This window comes from Garra rufa, chromosome 21 (genome assembly GCF_049309525.1).
Source record: "Garra rufa chromosome 21, GarRuf1.0, whole genome shotgun sequence".
In the NCBI taxonomy this organism is placed as follows: domain Eukaryota; kingdom Metazoa; phylum Chordata; class Actinopteri; order Cypriniformes; family Cyprinidae; genus Garra; species Garra rufa.
This window is the reverse complement of record NC_133381.1, coordinates 39,772,934-39,788,839: the sequence shown is the minus strand read 5'-3', so window position 1 is coordinate 39,788,839 and position 15,906 is coordinate 39,772,934. Positions and strand designations below refer to the sequence as shown.

Here is a 15,906-nt window from a genome sequence, read left to right as displayed (position 1 = left end):
TTGTTATGGAGTAAAAAAAAGTCATTTTTCACACTACGCATGATTACCTCAGCTAATATCCAAATAGCTTGCAATTCGAATTTTGCAATCCAACCCAAGCTGTGTCTATGGTAAATGTGAGCAATAAGAGCAAGTCTCTTGGCCTACCCCCATCGGCCATCTTTTGAGATGTCATTGGGCATAATTGCCTGACACATCGATTTGCACAAACAACAAGAGTTGGGCCCTTCAGAGCCACTTTGCAACATCCTAGCAACACCCTCAGTCCACCTCCCTGGTCACACATTTACATCCCAACATAAACCATCCTCTTTTCACCCAAGGACCCTTCTCAAAAGCCCTTCTTGGTGCTTGGGGAAGACCCCAGGCCAGTGCTTGAGAAATGTGGGCCTGAATAGGGCTTGCCCTGCCCATTGTCCTAATTCTCTCTCTATGTACACAGCCTTTGCTCTGGGTGTTTTCATCCTCTTAATTGCATCGTCTTAGGCTGTCAGTGTGCCCTATGAATGACATCATTTTCACAGGGGTCCGGCCAGGTAAAGGAATGATTACCGTGGGAGAGATGGACATGACAGCAAGTATTTTATCAACTTTCGAACCCCATTTTTTCATATACACTATACTACTACTTTTTTATTATTATTACTGATTTACCATTTACACGTAATGGTATATATTTTTGTAATGTAAATATACTTATGTTTTTGTTTATCTATTTCTTTGGGTATACAATTATGTTTCTGCTTTCATTTTTGATTATTTAACATTTCTCATTTTGAATTCTATGTTGGCTGCATTATTGGAGATGTGGTCTTTTTCAGTATTATCATCTGTAAATACTTATAATATTTTTACATTTTGCTGATACTTTGCATGTTTTGGAAGCCTGAGAAGCACTTTTATTTTAAGGACTATTTTCCTCACTATTAACTATCGTGCATGTTACTAGCATATTGCAGTTTATTATTACTTATAAAGCACATATTAATGCCTTATTCTGAATGACCATATTTTAGTTCCCTTAATCCCTTAAACCAAAACTTAATAATTACCTAACTGACTCATAATAAGCAGCAAATTATGAGTTTATTGGGGCAAAATTAGTTAGGAGTTAGTTAATAGTGAGAATTGGACCTTAAAATGAAGTGTGACCATATTTTGTAATGAAAAGGTACGGGTAATTTTCTGCCAGCAAGCTTACGGGTGTCTCCTTTAATCTTAAAATTGAACACAATGTGTAATCCGAAATACAGGTAAAGCACCTGTGGAAAAATCACTATGGAAAACTATTTTACAGACTTTTCTTAGAGTGTTGTCTATAACTGCCACACATTTGGAAACTCTCCACGCATGGAAACTCTCATTACTTAACAGAAGACGTGTACTGTTTTTAGTTTTGAATCTATTTTTGATTATGCATGTTTAAAAACCTTGAAATTACATGAAAAATATTACTGAAATATTAGTGAAAAATACCTCCGTCAGTTTGTATATTTGAGCGCATCTCTTTCTGAGTCAGAGATATACAGATGGCTGTGCCTACTGCTAAATATTCCAAAGTGTTTTTTCCCCCAATATTTTATTTTTTATCTATTTATTTATTTCCTTTGGACTTTCAGTTTACTCACTCAGGAGATTCACTCTTGCTTAGTAGTGGGTGAAATGCACAGACCCCGCGTGGGTTGAGAAAGTTCACTCTGGCCCAAACAGAGTCACTTGGAGGCGCTCGCTCCCTCTGAGTCAGTTTTGTGGCAGATGTGATTGGTTATAATAAGTGCCATCAAAACATTTTCCTCACCCTTGACCTTTACACCACTGATAGAGAGAGGAACAGACACAGTGTACACTAAGAGCCATTTCCTCTCCAGTTACCATTTCCACCGTGATTTTGTAAGCACCCGTCACACTATAGCGTTTATCGAGGAGAACACATAATTATCTTTTTGTTTACTTTAATAAAGAGGCATCCGAGTGCTCCAGCCTCAAGCACACACGCACACTCTCAAACACTAGAAAAATAGCCCAAAACAGGAGTAATGATATTGTCCCATTCACTTGGTATAATTAAAACATTAATAAGTATTTGCTTTTAACTAACCTAACTGCTATGCAAATGCGAGTTATTGTGTGAGTTGCGGAACACAGAGATTTTACCCCCTTTCAGCTTATGGGCCATTGAAAGTTCACCTCTGAAAATGCTATTTAGGACGTGATGTGATGGTACTGTTTAATTTCAAGAGGTACTTATCTCAAAGTCAACATCTTACTTCTGTTTTCCATGATGCCACGCTTCGCCACCTTTATTAGTTGGTAGCCAGGCAACCAGAAGAGCGTGGCTTTAGCAAATGGATGGATTGGGGATGCGGTGAGCCCAGGCTGGACCCGGAGCCCTGACCTTGACAGCCGCATTGGCTCTCTTTTCTCTTCCTGCTCTGGAAGGTGTCACCGATAAACGTTACCTTGTCTCGGCAGGTGTGCCAATATGGAGAGGCTCATGGCACTGACGGGGGTCACCAGCCCCACCCTGTTACCCCCATTTATTCAAATAATGGCCCATTAGGTGCTGGCCAATGAGAATGTGGCAGCCGGTGACCTGTGGATAAAAGAAATAATTACCTCATGGTGAGACATGGTGCTGCATACAGCACTTCTGCTAGACTTTTGCAGAACAGCAGGCCTGGAGCATGGTGACGCTCTTGCCACTAGATGGCAGCAGTATGGCCGCTCCTGCAGAGCACTGGTGGCATCACTGATGGCCAGTTTTTCCATTTTTAGATTCCCAGCAGTAAAGATTTAGACCAGCTTCCCATATATTGTCCATAAGAAAAGAGGCTTTAGCGTAGCAACATATACTGCATACAGCAAAGTTAAGACGTTGCTCAGTTGTTCTTCAGCAGTAGGCCTACATGAGCTTATGGCCTCCACAGCCATTTCCTGTTATTTATTACATTATAATGTTACTTAATCCTTTGAGAAATGCCTGTGCAATATCTATCACTACTTTCATCGTCATTAAAGTTATTTGCAAATTTCAAACTTGCAAGCGTTCATCATGCCACTCCTATTTGGCTAAAAATGATATTCAACCGTTAACTCGTACAACATTGCAAATGCCTGGTTAGAGGTCCTAGAATACATTTAGTTTTTCATTCATAATTTTTCTTTTCTATTTTTTTAATAAAAAATTCCAAATTCCAAAATGAAAAGGTGAAAAATTCATTTAAATCCTTTTTATTTGTTTTGAATCATCTCAAGTGGTCAGATAAACGTGGGAATCTTTAAACAGGACACTAACAGGAAGTTAGAAATTTGTTTATGAAATCTTATTCTCATAAGCAGTCACCAGAGATGCACTTTTTTATATTTAAAATTGGGTGACCAGCACAGATTGGATTTCCTTGTACATACTTATATTGTAGAGATGGAAAATGCCCTATTGAGGTTTTTGTTATCCATCATACACATCGAAGCTTAAGAGCATTTTGCCTTATTGAGACCAAATGTGGTTGGGACATCAGTGTGTACTCGTGTTTATATGCAACAACAAAAAAGAGATGGCCAATTAAGGTTACTTGAGTTCTCCTTGTGCCCTTGACATTTTATTTTTTCAATAGATATCATCTTATAAAAGCACCTTTTCAGTATTACAGAATGGGGACGCAAATCTTATTCCCTTTCTAAATGGATTTCCATCTTTCATTCGAAATTGTCATCTTGACCGCTTTTGAGGAAAGTTTCACCTCTGCACAATAAATGCTAATTGCCCTCAAAGGCAGAGTATAAAGAGTATATTTAAAGAATAATTATCCTGAAATTTGGCTGCCCATCTGTGGAGAGGACATTGAATTTTTTGCTCTTCTTTTCTTTTTTTGGGATGTGTTAATTAAAGGCTTCAGAAAACACAGATGGGTAACGTGTCTCTCTAGGGTGATGCGTGGTTCAAGGAGAGCCTTACAACCTTCTTAAAACCATGGTCATCTGTTTTTTTGTGTGTGGCCGTTCTACCTGGAGTAGAGCAGGAGCGTAGCCTGGCCTCAAACGAGATGAACCTTTAACTGCCTCACACACAGATGCACAGAGAGGTAGGGAGTGTGAGAAAGAGAGAGAGAGTTCATAATGATTGCCATGTGCACATGATGAGTCTTGTACAGAATGTGAGCGGTAGAGGCTTTGTGGATATGACCGCCATATACTACTGCAAGAGAATTACACTGAAGAAAAATATTTTCAAGATCGTACAAGAGTAAGATGGATCATGTCATTGCATTAGGCCTTAAAAACTTCAGAAAAGTTGCAGAAAGTTGACAAAATTTCACCTGTTGAACTGCCGCAATTGTTTTGACTGTTTTCAGAATCTAGTATTGCTCAGCTTTTAGATGGTATATTGAAAAACTGTTTTGGAAAGCTCCATTTCTTGATACCTACTGCATCTAGTATGTTTAAGCTCCGTTTGCGCAGTGTATTTATTTAAAATTATTTTTTGTGCAGTTTTTCAATGCACAATTTTTGACTTACCATATGAATACATATGAATTGTGTGACCCCGGGTTATTAAATAAACATATAAGCACAAAACAAATATCTTGTACTGTAAAAAGTGGGGGGTTTTCCATCATATATTGATATGTTAATGATAAAAGCTTGGGTTCACTTAACTATAAAACTATAAAAAAAAATACAGAAACTTTAAATTATCCTTTTTTTTAGAAACTTTGCAAAACATTCTAGTGACTGAAATGTACCTTATATGATCTTAGTAAATAAATGGTTTCTTAAAATTGAATCTCTATCTGCAGTAACATCAGTTTCTAAAAACTGCTATCCAAATGTCCTATTATTTATCCTTTACATCAGTGCTTTTCAACCTCATTCCTGGAGCACATCTTGAATGTCTTCTTTTTCTGACACATCCATTTCAAGTCTTGAAGGTACTAATGAGCTGAGGGAACATACAAAAGTTGCTATGTTGGGGGGCTCCAGAAACAGGGTTTCAGTAATCGATTCTTCCAACAATTGTCTAGTTTCACCTTTTGTTTGTGTAGCTGCTAGTTGGATGAATTCAGCTGTTATGAATGAAAGCTTTTCAATAGTAAGCAGCAGTACTGTATCGGATGTCGCCAGACATCTTTTTGTTTTCCTTAGCTACCTAAGTTTCACTATACTTTCTCTTCTCCACCAAGAAATGAAGGTCTCAACATTGCACATAATGCACCGTTGCTTTGTTCAGAAGCTATGTGCTTCCTATTTGCGTTCTGCTCTCAGGTCTGTAATATGTATATCTTTGTAACAACAGAAGACAACTGGACATATTTTATAATATTTTATTGTGAAACTAATCCTTTAAACGAACACATTCTAATCTTGAGAGTGGATATATCGCTCACACCACAAAGTACCAATCTCAGGTAATGGTGTCTTAGAAAAAAATGATGACAAAAAGAGCTGATTGTTTGTCCACATTGTGCTGTATGTTTAAAAGAAAAGGAAATAAATATTAAAAAATAAAAATAAATAGCAATATCAGATGCATGTTGTAGCAAAAAATATTGGGCCGAACTATGCTTTATACTGTGCTGAATGTTTTGATTTCCATTCTCATACTCTTCGTCTAATTCCAAACATCCATGTGTCATCCATACAGTCAGAAGGAGTGCTGTAGCCTATCCTGGATTATAAAGGGTCAAAGGCAGGGAATTTTAGCAATCAAGCCTTTTTTAAAAGCCAATCAAGTCATTTGAATGTTTTCACATTTTAATCATATCGCATATACAAATTCAAGAGGTCAGGACTGATATGCATCAAATTACTGATCAAACCAACAGATTTTCTCAGCTAAATATTTTATTTTGACAATAACCATGTTTTTGCAGTATCAGACTTAGGACTGAACATATTATACATCCTGCATAAATAACTTTAACTGCACATGTTGAAGCCGTTTGGAAAATCTCCTCTTGATCACACCTCCCATTTCTCCAGTGCAATCCATGGCCCTCGTGCTCATCTCTTGCAGATGTACTCAAAAGCCCTGAGTGTCAGGCTGTATCACTTAAAACACTTAAATTACCCCCATGAATCTTTGCACCACAGAAACCCCATTCATGTGACCTGGAATCTTCAGGAACTATTAACGGGATGGTGTTTTAGAGAAGCAAATAAAACGGCACCTTTTTAGTGGAGAGCACTGGCCATTACAACCAGCCAAAAGTAAAGAGTGGACAACTCCCAGGCAGAGGATCTTCGTTTGTAGTGAAAACGCACAGGGCTGCCCTGGTGTTAATTAAACATTTTTCCTGAAAGTGCACCCTTGGCTGAGAACGAATGAAGCTCTCAGTTGCATTTGTGTTTGGAGAAGCATTCTCTCTGTATGAGCGACCCTCCTCAAGTGGTTGATATATCAAAACTTGAACTGATAGATACAAGAATGGCATGCCATTGGTGTCTTTATGTGGCCGTCCAGCTCATTTGAAGTGTTTCAGTCATCAGGCTTTGGCAAGGGATGTATCTTAATAGCTTGACCACAAGGGTCTATCATCTCCATTCTTGCTCTGAAGGTCTTTGAGGGAGCCCTCTGAGTGGTCATAATAGGACTCCCACGGCACAAAGATTCACAACAGGATGAGTGGAAAGGATTTTTGTACTGGTAAGGAGCTTCATGAATACATCGCTAGTCAAACCAGCTACTTTAGATTAATATGGAATCTGAATGCAGTGATGAGTCCAATTTATTTATGTGTATTCGTCACACTGTGGCATTGCTCTCGAGAGCAAGGATAACATCAGGCTAATCTCAGTCTTTTACCCGTAAGTGGTGGCCAACAAAAACCTGTGGTAATCTATTCCTCCACTGATTGATGCTCGCTCCCTCCGCATTTAACAAAACCATCATTGTGATGGAAAGATTCACAGTTGCTCACAATAAAATCTTTGACACTCTTTGCAGTTGTCATTAAGAATACATAGTTTCAAAAGATGCTGTCCTTGTATAGAATAGCTAAATAGATAAATTGTGCAGACCTATAAATTGAGAGAGGGTTATACTTGTCTTAAATGAAATCCTGTGATAAAAATGATAATAAATAAAAATCTTATAAGGAAAAGTTAGAACGTCCATTTAGTTGCTGTATGCCGTTTAATATGATTTAACCTATAAAGCTATTTCTTCATTGCAAGCAAATAAAATATAGGCTACAGTTCAAGAGTTGCATTGCTATATCATTTAGTAAATTCTGACAAATATTGATGCATGTAATTTAAATAGACATTTTCTATTTAAGCACTAGATAAAGCATCACTCTAGCATTAGCCATCTGTGGAATCTGCAATAGGCCTACTTCAATTACTACTGAGGCTTAACTTTACACATCTACATTTACTTTTTTCGTAAGTCTGCCAATTAATTATTAATTACCCATAAATGAATCGACTATACGCACATTGCAGTCAGACTGAAAACGGAGCTTCGCAAGAAGCTTTAAACTGTTTAGATTGATCGCAAATGTAGGTATGGCTTCACACCTTGAGTAGACCTCCAATGAGACCTGAGTCCTCTGACCTCGGACATCAACCATTGCATAAGGGTATCTTAAGTAAACGGTGTTTTAACCAACAGAACATGCCACATCTGCTCGTTTGGCCGTGCAACATCATGGCAACCGAGCGATTTATTGTAGAGATTTCTGGCAGAGACATTCTTAACCGCAGGTTTACCAAAGCCACGTGAATAAACTTTTTTTTTGTTGGCTATTGGATATAATAAACAGCTTTGGACAATTCACAGCCTAAGTGTATCAAAACGACACAGAAGGCAGTAATAGCACTTTGGTCAATAGTGTAGCATGAATCGGTGAATACGGATCAGCTAAAAGCGCTCTTATGAGGCAACCATGTTTGCTCTCATGACCAATTTATTGCCGACGAACATATGGCCAATATTTTGTCTCACGTCATTGCAGGGGGAAAACAAACATCGTGCAATGTTAGTAGCAAATCTAAGGCAGAGCCACTTCGCCAGCTATGCAAACGTACTTGGACAATATCAGAAGAGGAGTGCTTGCGCCCCGGGTATATAAAGCACATCAGGCTTATCGGTGCGTGCGTCCTTACTTTCATTTGGAGATATTTCATTAACTGTGCGGTGTCTTAACGCAAGCTGCACCACTTAGCCTCTTCCGTCAGCCGCCAGGTGAGCATTTATTACTATCACTCGACCTCTTCACGTACAGTGCGTTAGGTAGGTTGTGCAAAGATTAAATGCTTGCTTGTGTGTAAGCGCGCGCGCGCGCGCGTGTGTGTGTGTGTGTGTGTGTTGGATGGTGCACGCGCACGCACTTGTGAGTTCTATTAAAAGCCGAAAGTCTAAAGGTAACTTGCTTGTAATGTTTCGTGCGGCGCAATCCTCCCTTGGCTGCTAACGCCTGATCATATTTGAAAATTATTTCAGAAATTCTTTCCTTTATTATGAAATAACAATCTCTGGTTTAGAAAAGTAGTATGACATCGTGTGTCAGTCTCACCGTATTTAAATAAAAGTAGGAAAGATTACGCCTATTATTATTTTTATTGTTGTTACTTATTATTAGTAGCCCATAATAGTTATTATTATTATTATTTTATGTTGTTGTTGCTGCTACCGCTGTTTATTTGCTTTTATCGTTTATCATCACATTTTTAATGTTTAACTTTATTTTGAATAAGTTGGGGAAAACGATCAATCTTGAGATTTTGCATGTGGAAAAAAAAACGTATTATGTTAATATACACTGTAAACAAAATCTGTAGAAATTACAGTATTACTGGCAGCTGGTTGCCAGTAACTTACTGTAGATTTTAATTTATGCTATTTACTGGCAACAGTTTGTTCAAAGTTAATTGAACATTAAACATTAACAATTCTTTATCTTTACAGAATAAAACTAAAATAACAGCCTCATGCAAAGCATTCTGGGAACCAAAATCTGAAGGAAAAAAACAGAAAAAGGTTGATGAAGGTTTCTGGTTCCCAGAATGCTTTGCAGTAGGTTGTTATTTTATAGTTTTATTCTGTAAAGACAAAGACTTGTTAATGTTTAATGTTCATTTAACTTTGAACAAACTGTTGCCAGTAAATAACATAAATTAAAAATCTACAGTAAGTTACTGGCAACCAGCTGCAGAACTACAGCAAATTTTTTACAGTGTATGTTTGTGTTTATTCCCGTGATATATCCCCCCAAAATGTGTTTTTGTGTCGGAGAAATCGCCATTAGATCTATTTATTTTCGTTTATTTTTTTCAGGCTATACGCATTTGTACCGGCAGAGTTCGCCCGAGTATCAAAAATGTCTCTTCGTTGCTCGTCTGCACCATCACCCTCAGTGGAAATCATAGGACTGGGTCCAAGTGTAATTTATTGGTGTGAAAGAAAGAAATCTCGCTCTGAAATATGCAGCATTTCTAACTTAACGTGTGCGTAAAGCAGGGACAGTTTATTTCAATTAATCAATAATTAATTTCAAACGGATTGCAAAAATAGAGGCAAACGTCCCAGCGGACTTGAAGATACCGAGAAAAGACGTGATTAAAATGATAATCCTTAAACCAATTTGTTTTGGGTACTCTGATAAAGGTGCCAGGACGGAGAATTTAACACTATGCGCCATGAAATTCACCGTTACAAATAAACTGGTAGTTAAACAAATGAAGGCATGTCCCTGGGCCATGGGCACCGTGTTAATCTCCTTGTGACATGTTTAATCATTAGAGGCTCTGAGACGAATAAAGGCGCAGCGTTTGCCCTGCAGTCAGGAGAATCAGACCAGCTCCAAACGATCTCTGCTGCAGGGCTTTTTCTTGGGGCAGCGGCTAAGTCACACAAACCACCAGACTTATTTTTATACCAACATTTCCCTGTTATGGCCTTTTAATCGCAAGGGAAAAGCAGAAAATCGCTCTTGTCAGTTTATACATTTATCATGAGCACCTAGAGGGAAACAGGGCTACATTTATCAAAGCTTAACTGCTCGCCCAAGGCATCGGAATACGCTGAAATTCGTCGATTAAAGCAAGAAATGATCAACGTTATTATAGTCCCCTGGCCTTCTGGCGGCATTAGGATTTTCTTTTTAATCAAGCGTATAAAGGTCTTTTTTTATTTCCCCCAGTTATTAACAATAGCTTCCATAAAATGACAGGTTCAGACATTTTTGTTAGACAAGGAATTAATTAATGGATGTTTAGTGTTTTTTATCGTCGTATTAAGAAACATTGTATTTTTAAATAAATCTAAAGAATGCTATAGCTATACAATACCAGATTGCAGAGAACGTCAAATATTTCCTCAAACATTTAACAAATCGTCTTTATGATGGTTTTATTTTAAACATAAGTTAGTAGGCTACTACTCTCAATATTTTATACATATAGGCTATGCATTTATATTTTGTGTGTACACATGCAACATCCCCTAAATGTTTTTAAATATTAATGTGATGCTTTGCGCATTTTTTTCAGAACCTAAAAACAGGCCTATAATACAGACACTGAAATATAATTTTAAATTGTGCGACGCTTACTCTGCGCATATTATTATTATTATTATTATTATTATTATTATCATTGGTGTTAAAATGATACGAAGTGTTGCCTGTCTTTCTTTCTTTCTTTTTTTTTTTTGGTACTGAAAATTTGATTATAAACATTTTTCCACCCTCTCTAGTCAATCTGACACTAAGTGCTCACAACTCATGAGAGGACCTCAAGTACTGAAATGTTTAGATAGCAAATGCGATGTAAACACCGTTGTGAATGCTCATCGGGAATTACACGCGTTTAACTAAAATCGTTGTGCTAAGATACTGTCGCTGCTCTTTTCAGTATAAGCGCAAAGACAAACTGTCTATTTGAGCTACCTGCAAAAGTAAACAGGTAAACAGAAGGAAATGGCTCTTGAAGTGAAGTATAGCCACTCAGCCTGTGCACATTTACTTCTCCTTACCGAACTCCTCGGTTCAATTGTTCAAACACATTCCCAAATCACTGGCCACAGACAAACCACGAGTCCTGCCATCGATCGCGGAGTGTGTTGAGCTGGTTACATGGGAACAGTGTAGACTAGAGCATTAATTAATAACTTGTTTACCAATGCTGTCACCAGCCTATAATATTCTGGATAAATAAAAAATGTAATTGCATTGATGCCTATACCAAAGAATCTAGCAATAACGGTTTAAACTGTGTTTGCGTAAATCTGCGTGTAGAATGCATTTGCAAGGTTCTCGTCATTTATCATTTCATGGTTACAGGGATGTGTTCAGTAACCTGTCTCTGCGGCATGGGAAGGCTGGGAGAATGACCTTGCGAAAAGCGTTCACTGTTCGACTTTGCTCCTGGCCCGTCCACTTCAATGCTCCCATTGTCTGATTTTTTGTCGTTGCATGATTAATTCTAAGTAAAACTCTGGTTAAGCATTTATCAGGTAACAGATGAAACTGATCATAGTATGAAAAATAGTCCTGGTTACTTGCGTTTGTCATATTGATGAACAATTGTTCGATGTGATTGCTTATATTGTAAATCTCGCTAAGAATCATGTTGGATATTTTTGATTTCTGTATTTTATCGGATATTCTATAACATTTCACTTGCAGAAAGCGTTGTATTAGTAACTTTAAATACAGGGATTAAATTATTACAGCAACAGCAATATTGTATCTTTTTAACACTTGATAAATAATGAAAAATAACTTTATTTAAGTTGTACCCCAGTTATTACCAATCGTCCAGTGAGTGTGTATGCTTGCATGTGTGTGACAGAAAGAGAAAGTGCGCGTAGAATGTGCGTGCGTGCGTGCGTGCGTGCGTGCGTGTGTGTAAAGAGAGAAAGAGAGAAAGAGAGAGAGGGAGAGAGAGAGAGAGATGAAGGACTTTCCTTGATATTGTGAAGGGGTACAGAAATGAATGAAGAGATAGTCCATTGAAAGCAGTGAATGCCATGACAACTAGGAACAACCTCAGATTTATTCCAAACAGTTAGAACGTATTGTACAGGGGCGTCAATCATCTATTATTTTGGCCCTTAAATAAATGCAAAAACTACGGCCGGACAAAGGCTTCCAACAGGAGCCGGACATTTGTCTACATTTCCCCTATTGTCTGCAGCTTAGCAATCGGTTTGTATTTGTGTTTGCCCGGGTTCGACCACCCAGGATGAGCAGAGGACTGGCTAGAAACGTGCAACATTGTCACCCACATCACATACTAGATAGGAGGCAAAGAGGCAAAAAAGAAAAGATAGGACAGAGGGTTGAAAAGGAGAGGCAAAATACACAACAATAATGCTTCACTTTTTTTACTTCGAACAACGGAAAGAAGCAATACAAATAAAACGATTAAAAATTTTGTTTAAAAGAACGGCAGTAAATCGTCGTTTATGTCATTTGAACTTGGTTTTATTGTTTGTCCACATAAACATCTCGATTGTCTTTGAAAAACGTTGGGAAAAAAAGTTACGAGTAATATTTAGCTTTTAAGATGCGCTATAAATAATGTTAACAAATTATGCAAATTACACAGAAAATCAAGTCATAATATTTTTGTAACAATAACCAGAAGCTAATAATTACCTACAAAAAAATATGATTAATTGTCCTTTTTCCGTTTCATATTTTTTGATGGCTTAATCATGTCCAGTGAACTACCCTTCTCCTTAATCCCGAACCAAAATATTGACCTACATAAATTAGTCTGTTACCACTAGAGGCGATTTGGTTGCCCTTCTTTTTAAATAAACATATTAGGGTATTACAAAGAGACATCCTGCTAAATGTGGGATCCAAACAGCGCTTTCAGCGCATCATTTATTTATATACATCTGCGTTATAAGTTTCTGCTAGAAGAATATTTTATGTACAGGTTTTGTCTATTTCCAGTTCAAGAAGGCCTATGATGTGTATAAAGCTACTTGGAGGTTCTTTGTATGTAAATAGGGTGTAAAAAGGCCCTCCCCATCTTTGTAATTAATTGACACGTTATACCACTCATCATGTTCTGAAGCACCAATGGTATAGGCTAGGATCTCCCCAAAACCCACAATTTCACATCGGCAAACACTGTCTTCATCCACTTGACTCCCAAGACCCGCCCACACGTGGCCAACCTTTTTCGTTTTTAATGCTTTTTCACTGCAGGTTCATGTGTTGAGACCAACCTTATATGGACTGATCAGCCTGGTAATGGCTTATTTCCCCCTAACACCCAGCAGTAGCGCAATATCCATGAGCTAGATATACCACTTCAGTCACTTTGGCATTCTTCCTGGACTTACAGAACTGATTTCTCCGCTACTTTTTTTTTCCAAGCAACGGTTACCGATCGAGCCTCATGCGTCGACTTCAGTTTACTTCGCGCTGAAACGGCACTGATCCTATATTCATTAAATCATCTGTGTTTTGTGTTTTTAAACAGAGGATCGCCAAACTGGTGCAGCAACTTTACTGCATCAAATGCCTCAGAACATGTCGTTGACCAACACAAAGACGGGCTTTTCAGTAAAGGACATTTTGGACCTCCCTGATACTAACGATGAAGAAGGATCTATCACCGGGAATGAGGAAGATACGGAGGGTTCTGAGGCGACTAAAACGCCTGGAGTGCTAGTTCAAAGTCCTTTAGAGAATGTTCAAAACCTGCCTTTAAAGAATCCGTTTTATGATAATAGCGACAATCCTTATACCAGATGGCTCGCAACTACGGACAGCATCCAATACTCATGTAAGTAACCCACCCCACAAGAATTCACACAAGTTGAAACTCTCTTCGATTTTTCTAAAACAGCAGTCTTTTTATATCGATGCTCTATCACAAACATTTGATTGTGCATATCTGAAATCGTTCTACGAAAAAATAGTCTTTGACAAATCTGTGGATTTCCACTGTTGCGCTTGTCTAAAGGCGTAACCTATTATGTGCTTTCCTGATCGTGGTCATAACTGCCGTTAAATGAGTTATTAGCACTCCATTTTTGTTTTTATAATTCCTGTTTAAATTCCCCATATAGTTTCTGGAAGCTTTACTGACTGATGGTTTTCGCTTACAATTTCCTCTTTGTTAATCAGTAACTGTTGAATCGGTAATAGCCTACGGCAAATTTGTTTGGGCCACACGCCCATTATAATGAATGTATATTAAAATAAAAAAGCATGTTAATTTTATAAACCGATCTGTAATAACAGATAGCTGTATTTATTAGTCCGCCCGATCTAATTTAAGGTTCTTTGACAAATACTTGTTAATTTGTATAATTGACAATGAATACAAAGAAATGTCACCAACAAACACGATTTACAATTTGATTTATTTGATGTGTTATTAAAGTTAGTTTTCACCTCTCATTTTTACCAGTACACGGCCTATCCGCAAACTCTCAAGATTCGTCTGCAAAATCTCCGGAACCGTCGGCTGATGAATCGCCGGACAACGACAAGGAAACTTCGAGCAACGGCAGCGACTCTGGTAAGAAGCGCAAAAGGAGGGTGCTCTTTTCCAAGGCACAAACTTACGAACTCGAGCGCCGGTTTAGGCAACAGAGATATCTGTCAGCCCCGGAGAGGGAGCATCTCGCCAGTTTGATCCGCCTGACTCCAACCCAAGTGAAAATCTGGTTCCAGAACCATCGATACAAAATGAAGAGAGCCCGGGCGGAGAAAGGTATGGAAGTGACCCATCTCCCTTCTCCTAGGCGGGTGGCCGTGCCTGTGTTAGTCAGAGATGGCAAACCCTGCCATACGCTAAAAGCTCAGGACTTGGCAGCTACTTTTCAGGCTGGAATTCCGTTCTCCGCGTATAGCGCCCAGTCTCTCCAGCACATGCAATATAACGCGCATTACAGCGCCGCCACCACACCACAGTTCCCCACAGCACATCACTTGGTGCAAACGCAACAGTGGACTTGGTGAACAAATACTGACTTGCAAATGCAGGGCTGCATTTTAAAGACCGTGGTAGGGAGCTTTCCAAACAAAAATACAAGACTTTTTATTTTTGCAGCTTGACCCTCTCTCACCAGTTTATTTTGGGGATTGACGTGTGCGCCATGTTTACATGTTTTCGTTAAGAAAACCGGGTCAAGCCTCTCCCCAAATTTAAGAATGTTAAAGCTCTTGTGAAATTTTGTAAAGTATGTTTGTGTGTTGTAGAAATGTTTTCCTTTTGTCCTTCGTGTTATAAGCACGTGCAAAACCACTTTATGATTATAGAAAATTTTATTTCTTTCTTTTACAATGGACCGAATATATTTATGGCCATGAATAAACATTGGCAATCTTTAGCTTATTACATTGGTTTGTTTTCTATGTAAATATTTTGTGATAACTGTTTGCAATATTATGTTGGACCGTTCAGTAAGCTATAGCCTAAATATATCCGATATTTAGGGGAAATGGAACATCAATTGTCGAAAAATATCCCTCATGTTAATTTCAGTAACACCGCGCGCTGGCGAGGGAGGTCTACAATTCTTTTTATTAAGACTTTTAATAAAAATGATGTGTTTCAGAAATTCCGATTTGTTTTGCGTTTGGTCTCAGTGATTTCGGACTCATTTGCAAAATATGTATCGTTTCCTCGCGATCTCCCATTAATAGAAATACTCTACAATAAACCAATAGAACGAATAAATCCAAATAATATAATTATGCTAATTTATAAAGTCTTTATGTTTGCACAAATGTTGCTTTGGACAGCTTGTCGCTCTCCCTGTCACTTCATCAGCAACACAATTGGCTTCGGTTTTCCGAATTTATCTGTACGAACACTTCAGCAATAAGAAGGCTAAAGTCACTTGTGAAATGGGGGTAAAAATCCACTCACTTAATATAAGAGGGCTTCTTCAGCTAAGCAGCTTTTCATTCAAACGCTCTCTCCTTTTCA

The 15,906-nt window shown here is 38.2% G+C and overlaps 1 protein-coding gene across 1 annotated transcript; it reads left to right on the top strand.

The window, feature by feature from the left end:
- Positions 1–13,240: 13,240 nt before the first annotated feature.
- nkx2.2a (NK2 homeobox 2a) lies at positions 13,241–15,477 on the top strand. The gene is made up of 2 exons (XM_073827387.1): positions 13,241–13,749; positions 14,380–15,477. Exons 1-2 carry the CDS (start codon positions 13,482–13,484, stop codon positions 14,931–14,933), a joined length of 822 nt encoding a protein of 273 aa, XP_073683488.1. The 5' UTR covers positions 13,241–13,481; the 3' UTR covers positions 14,934–15,477.
- Positions 15,478–15,906: the final 429 nt, after the last annotated feature.

Coding starts and splice junctions, on each gene's coding strand:
- nkx2.2a (XM_073827387.1), top strand. CDS start 13,482: ATGCCTCAGAACATGTCGTTGACCAACACAAAGACGGGCTTTTCAGTA. Junction 13,750..14,379: donor GGACAGCATCCAATACTCAT/GTAAGTAACCCA, acceptor CATTTTTACCAG/TACACGGCCTATCCGCAAAC.